This window comes from Oncorhynchus nerka, linkage group LG14 (assembly GCF_034236695.1).
Source record: "Oncorhynchus nerka isolate Pitt River linkage group LG14, Oner_Uvic_2.0, whole genome shotgun sequence".
NCBI classification, from domain to species: domain Eukaryota; kingdom Metazoa; phylum Chordata; class Actinopteri; order Salmoniformes; family Salmonidae; genus Oncorhynchus; species Oncorhynchus nerka.
In genome coordinates this window covers 9,974,438-9,981,455 of record NC_088409.1, presented here as the reverse complement: position 1 = coordinate 9,981,455, position 7,018 = coordinate 9,974,438, and the positions used below count along the sequence as shown (strand labels likewise).

Sequence of the window (7,018 nt, the reverse complement as noted above, 5' to 3'; positions counted from 1 at the left end):
GGAGGGAGATAGAGAGCAAGAGAGGGAGAGAGGGAGAGAGGGAGGGAGGGAGAAGAGCAAGAGAGGGAGAGAGGGAGAGAAGGATTTGCCTTGGCAATGTAAACATATTTTCCCATGCTGAATCCCTTAAATTGATGGAAATTGAAAATTGAAGAGGAGGGAAGAGGCACTTCCCCAGCCCCGGAGAGGAAATCTTTTCAGAGAGCGAGACAGAGAAAGAATCCATATACAGTATGCCAGTAAAGGGCCTTTGAATTTAATTTAATTGAGAGAGAGCAGAGAGCAAGAGAGGGAGAGAGGGAGAGAGAGAGCAAGAGAGGGAAAGAGGGAGAGAGGGAGGGAGAGAGAGCAGAGGGCAAGAGAGGGAGAGAGGGAGAGAGAGAGAGCAAGAAAGGGAGAGGGGGAGGGAGAGAGAGCAAGAGAGGGAGAGAGGGAGGGAGAGAGGGAGAGAGGGAGGGAGGGAGAGAGAGAGAGAGAGAGGAGAGAGGAGGGAGGGAGGGAGGGAGGGAGGGAGGGCAAGAGAGGGAGAGAGGGAGGGAGGGAGGGAGAGCAAGAGAGGGAGAGAGGGAGAGAGGGAGGGAGGGAGAGAGGGAGGGAGAGATAGCAAGAGAGGGAGAGAGGGAGGGAGAGGGAGGGAGAGAGGGAGGGGGAGGGAGAGAGAGCAAGAGAGGGAGAGAGGGGGAGGGAGAGCAAGAGAGGGAGGGAGGGAGAGAGGGAGGGAGAGAGAGCAGAGGGCAAGAGAGGGAGAGAGGGAGAGAGAGAGAGCAAGAGAGGGAGAGAGGGAAGGAGAGAGAACAAGAGAGGGAGAGAGGGAGGGAGAGAGGGAGAGAGGGAGGGAGAGAGAGCAAGAGAGGGAGAGAGGGAGGGAGAGAGGGAGGGAGAGAGAGCAAGAGAGGGAGAGAGGGAGGGAGGGAGAGCAAGAGAGGGAGAGAGGGAGGGAGGGAGAGAGGGAGGGATAGAGAGCAAGAGAGGGAGAGAGGGAGAGAGGGAGGGAGGGAGAGAGAGCAAGAGAGGGAGAGAAGGATTTGCTTTGGCAATGTAAACATATGTTTCCCATTCCAATAAAGCCCTTAAATTGAAATTGAAATTGAAAATTGAATTGAGAGGGAGAGAGTGAAGGAGTGAGAGAGGGTGAGACAGAGAGAGAGAGGGAGAGAGGGTGAGACGGAGAGAGAGAGAGTGAAAGACGGAGATAGGGAGAGGGAGAGAGGAAGGAGAGAGGAAGGGAGAGAGTGAAGGAGGGAGAGAGGGTGAGATGGAGAGAGAGAAAGAAAAGAGTACAGAAGAGAGAACAAGAGTGTCACACCCTGATTAGGGTTTCATCAAATCAAATCAAATTGTACTGATCACATACAAATATTTAGCAGATGTTATTGCGAAATGCTTGTGTTCCTAGTTCCAACAGTGTCTCTCTACATTATGTCTTTCTACAGATTAGAGGCTCTTGGAAAGAAAATATGCTCCCTCCCTCTTCCCCTTTAAAGATTAGATGTCCCTGGCTTCTCTCCTCCCCTTTAAAGAGGAAAGACCCCTGGACAGAAAAGAGGCTCCCTTCCCCCCTTTAAAGATTTTGAGGCCCATGGAAAGAAAAGATGCTCCCTCCCTCCTCCCCTTTAAAGATTAGAGGCCCCTGGCCTCTCTCCTCCCCTTTAAAGATTAGATGCCCCTGGCCTCTCTCCTCCCCTTTAAAGATTAGATACCCCTGGCATCTCTCCTCCCCTTTAAAGATTAGAGGCCCCTGGCCTCTCTCCTCCCCTTTAAAGATTAGATGCCCCTGGCCTCTCTCCTCCCGTTTAAAGATTAGATGCCCCTGGCCTCTCTCCTCCCCTTTAAAGATTAGAGGCCCCTGGCCTCTCTCCTCCCCTTTAAAGATTAGAGACCCCTGGCCTCTCTCCTCCCCTTTAAAGATTAGATGCCCCTGGCCTCTCTCCTCCCGTTTAAAGATTAGAGGCCCCTGGCCTCTCTCCTCCCCTTTAAAGATTAGATGCCCCTGGCCTTCTCCTCCCCTTTAAAGATTAGATGCCCCTGGCCTCTCTCCTCCCGTTTAAAGTTTAGAGGCCCCAGGCCTCTCTCCTCCCCTTTAAGGATTAGAGGCCCCTGGCCTCTCTCCTCCCCTTTAAAGGTTAGGAGGGGCAACTCCACAACTGGTTTCATATTGATGAAGAGCTAAAAGTACTGGAGGAAACACAAATCTACGAGGAAACGGCTCTTGCCAAGACATGTGGTTCAGTGCAGACAGCTTTTCCTCTCAGAGGGAATTCCATTCCTCCAAACCCCACTGTAATCTATGCATTTTTCATCACATGGTGTCAAATGAGGTGGGCGCAATTATGAGAGAATGTCTCGAGGGGAAACAGGGGTTTGTGGTTGATCATTGAGAGGGAGGGAGCACCCTATTCCCTATGTGGTCTGGTCAAAAGCAGTGCACTATAAATGGAATAGGGGGCCATCTGGGACGCAGCCTTCTCGCCGGTCACGCCTGCAGGGATGAGCTGCTGGAACCAGGCTGGAACACACAGACACACCACTCCTCCTCCCACTCCAACTGCCGTGTCTGACTCTGTGGTCAACAGGGTGGAGCGGAGGTAGAGAGAGGAAGAGAGAGGAGAGGAGAGGAGAGGAGAGGAGAGGAGAGGAGAGGAGAGGAGAGGAGAGGAGAGGAGAGGAGAGGAGAGGAGAGGAGAGGAGAGGAGAGGAGAGGAGAGGAGAGGAGAGGAGAGGAGAGGAGAGGAGGAGAGGAGGAGAGAGGAGGAGAGAGGAGGAGAGAAGGGGGGAAGTATTCCCTTGGTATTGATAAGACTGTCACACCCTCTGATTCAAGCAGTGTTGATACTATACTGACTAGAACGTTGTAACATTTCCATCTGTAGGCCAAGACCTAATGATCAAATCAAATCAAATGTATTTATATGGCCCTTCTTACATCAGCTGATATCTCAAAGTGCTGTACAGAAACCCAGCCTAAAACCCCAAACAGCAAGCAATGCAGGTGTAGAAGCACGGTGGCTGGGAAAAACTCCCTAGAAAGGCCAGAACCTAGGAAGAAACCTAGAGAGGAACCAGGCTATGAGGGGTGGCCAGTCCTCTTCTGGCTGTGCCGGGTGGAGATTATAAACCTAGAGAGGAACCAGGCTATGAGGGGTGGCCAGTCCTCTTCTGGCTGTGCCGGGTGGAGATTATAAACCTAGAGAGGAACCAGACTATGAGGGGTGGCCAGTCCTCTTCTGGCTGTGCCGGGTGGAGATTATAAACCTAGAGAGGAACCAGACTATGAGGGGTGGCCAGTCCTCTTCTGGCTGTGGAGATTATAAACCGAGAGGAACCAGGCTATGAGGGGTGGCCAGTCCTCTTCTGGCTGTGCCGGGTGAGATTATAAACCTAGAGAGGAACCAGACTTATAACAGAACATGGCCAAGATGTTCAAATGTTCATAAATGATCAGCATGGTCAAATAATAATAATCACAGTAGTTGTCGAGAGTGAAGCAAGTCAGCACCTCAGGAGTAAATGTCAGTTGGCTTTTCATAGCCGATCATTAAGAGTATCTCTTCCGCTCCTGCTGTTCTAGAGAGTTGAAAACAGCAAGTCTGGGACAGGTAGCATGTCCGGTGAACAGGTCAGGGTTCCATAGCCGCAGGCAGAACAGAACAGATGACCCGTAGATTTAACTGGTATGTAGACCAGATGTTTTATGGACCTAATGATGACCTGTAGATTTAACTGGTATGTAGACCAGATGTTTTATGGACCTAATGATGACCTGTAGATTTAACTGGTATGTAGACCAGATGTTTTATGGACCTAATGATGACCTGTAGATTTAACTGGTATGTAGACCAGATGTATTATGGACCTAATGATGACCTGTAGATAAGATATATATAACAGTAGTAATATATAATACATAACAGTAGTAATATATAATATATAACAGTAGTAATATATAATACATAACAGTAGTAATATATAATATATAACAGTAGTAATATATAATATATAACAGTAGTAATATATAATACATAACAGTAGTAATATATAATATATAACAGTAGTAATATATAATATATAACAGTAGTAATATATAATATATAACAGTAGTAATATATAATATATAACAGTAGTAATATATAATATATAACAGTAGTAATATATAATATATAACAGTAGTAATATATAATATATAACAGTAGTAATATATAATATATAACAGTAGTAATATATAATATATAACAGTAGTAATATATAATATATAACAGTAGTAATATATAATATATATAACAGTAGTAATATATAATATATAACAGTAGTAATATATAATATATAACAGTAGTAATATATAATATATAACAGTAGTAATATATAATATATAACAGTAGTAATATATAATATATAACAGTAGTAATAATAATATATAACAGTAATAATAATACATTGATATAACATAATCCTGGTGCAAATACAACATTACAAAGATGATCACTAATTTGTTCAGTCAAATTCCAGATACAAGAGTGAGTAAACATGTGTCCCCTAACCTACCCTGGCTAATGACCTAGCCTGGATAATGTTGTCTGACAGCATGACAGAGAAGTGATAACGTTTGGTAAACAAAGATAGAACCCAGCTCTGCGTCTAAAACATGCTGTATGGTCCTTGTGCTGTATTGAATCCTCATACTAAAGGACATGAAACATCACGACTTCGGCAGGAGGCTACTGGTGCTCTCTGTCCTTTCAACTATCTTTGATTCTCTTAATGCGGTCGAAGTCTGTTCCAACACTATTCTGCCAGGATCTAAAGGTGATGTTTTTCAACCTTCCATCTGCAGGCTCTCTAAAGGATTTTAGAACTATCTGGTGTGTCTCCACAGTACAGCAATCTGTCTGATGTTTATGTAAGAGCTTGGGAATTGTCAGGGCTCGAAAAAAAATAACAATTTGTAAACCTCATCGTAGATATTGACATTTGCCGTTTAATAGATGTTATGCAAATTCAAATCCTTTAAAATGTTAAGCAAACAAATGATGATCTAAATCCTGTCTGCACCGTGTTAAACCAGGTGGTTATAATGGAGATAGCATGATCTGTCTGCACCGTGTTAAACCAGGTGGTTATAATGGAGATAACATGATCTGTCTGCACCGTGTTAAACCAGGTGGTTATAATGGAGATAACATGATCTGTCTGCACCGTGTTAAACCAGGTGGTTATAATGGAGATAGCATGATCTGTCTGCACCGTGTTAAACCAGGTGGTTATAATGGAGATAACATGATCTGTCTGCACCGTGTTAAACCAGGTGGTTATAATGGAGATAGCATGATCTGTCTGCACCGTGTTAAACCAGGTGGTTATAATGGAGATAGCATGATCTGTCTGCACTGTGTTAAACCAGGTGGTTATAATGGAGATAACATGATCTGTCTGCACCGTGTTAAACCAGGTGGTTATAATGGAGATAGCATGATCTGTCTGCACCGTGTTAAACCAGGTGGTTATAATGGAGATAACATGATCTGTCTGCACCGTGTTAAACCAGGTGGTTATAATGGAGATAGCATGATCTGTCTAAAACCAGGTGGTTATAATGGAGATAGCATGATCTGTCTGCACCGTGTTAAACCAGGTGGTTATAATGGAGATAGCATGATCTGTCTGCACCGTGTTAAACCAGGTGGTTATAATGGAGATAGCATGATCTGTCTGCACCGTGTTAAACCAGGTGGTTATAACGGAGATAACATGATCTGTCTGCACCGTGTTAAACCAGGTGGTTATAACGGAGATAACATGATCTGTCTGCACCGTGTTAAACCAGGTGGTTATAATGGAGATAGCATGATCTGTCTGCACCGTGTTAAACCAGGTGGTTATAATGGAGATAGCATGATCTGTCTGCACCGTGTTAAACCAGGTGGTTATAATGGAGATAGCATGATCTGTCTGCACCGTGTTAAACCAGGTGGTTATAATGGAGATAGCATGATCTGTCTGCACCGTGTTAAACCAGGTGGTTATAATGGAGATAGCATGATCTGTCTGCACCGTGTTAAACCAGGCGGTTATAATGGAGATAGCATGATCTGTCTGCAAACCAGTGTTAAACCAGGTGGTTATAATAATGGAGATAGCATGATCTGTCTGCACTGTGTTAAACCAGGTGGTTATAATGGAGATAGCATGATCTGTCTGCACCGTGTTAAACCAGGTGGTTATAATGGAGATAGCATGATCTGTCTGCACCGTGTTAAACCAGGCGGTTATAATGGAGGATAATAGCATGATCTGTCTGCACCGTGTTAAACCAGGTGGTTATAATGGAGATAGCATGATCTGTCTGCACCGTGTTAAACCAGGTGGTTATAATGGAGATAGCATGATCTGTCTGCACCGTGTTAAACCAGGTGGTTATAATGGAGATAGCATGATCTGTCTGCACCGTGTTAAACCAGGTGGTTATAATGGAGATAGCATGATCTGTCTGCACCGTGTTAAACCAGGGTTATTATAATGGAGATAGCATGATCTGTCTGCACCGTGTTAAACCAGGTGGTTATAATGGAGATAGCATGATCTGTCTGCACCGTGTTAAACCAGGTGGTTATAATGGAGATAGCATGATCTGTCTGCACCGTGTTAAACCAGGTGGTTATAATGGAGATAGCATGATCTGTCTGCACCGTGTTAAACCAGGTGGTTATAATGGAGATAGCATGATCTGGAGATAAACATGATCTGTCTGTCACCGTGTTAAACCAGGTGGTTATAATGGAGATAGCATGATCTGTCTGCACCGTGTTAAACCAGGTGGTTATAATGGAGATAGCATGATCTGTCTGCAAACCAGGTGTTAAACTGTCAGGTTAAACCAGGTTATAATGGAGATAGCATGATCTGTCTGCACCGTGTTAAACCAGGTGGTTATAATGGAGATAGCATGATCTGTCTGCACCGTGTTAAACCAGGTGGTTATAATGGAGATAGCATGATCTGTCTGCACCGTGTTAAACCAGGTGGT

General features: G+C 44.6%; 1 protein-coding gene across 1 annotated transcript in view; it reads left to right on the top strand.

The window, feature by feature from the left end:
* Positions 1–4,603: 4,603 nt before the first annotated feature.
* colec10 (collectin sub-family member 10 (C-type lectin)) overlaps positions 4,604–7,018 on the top strand; it is a 34,348-nt gene continuing 31,933 nt past the window's right edge. The window contains exon 1 of the mRNA XM_065027328.1: positions 4,604–4,800. Coding sequence (XP_064883400.1) covers positions 4,686–4,800 — 115 coding nt within the window. The 5' untranslated portion in view covers positions 4,604–4,685. The remainder of the gene's footprint in view (positions 4,801–7,018) is intronic.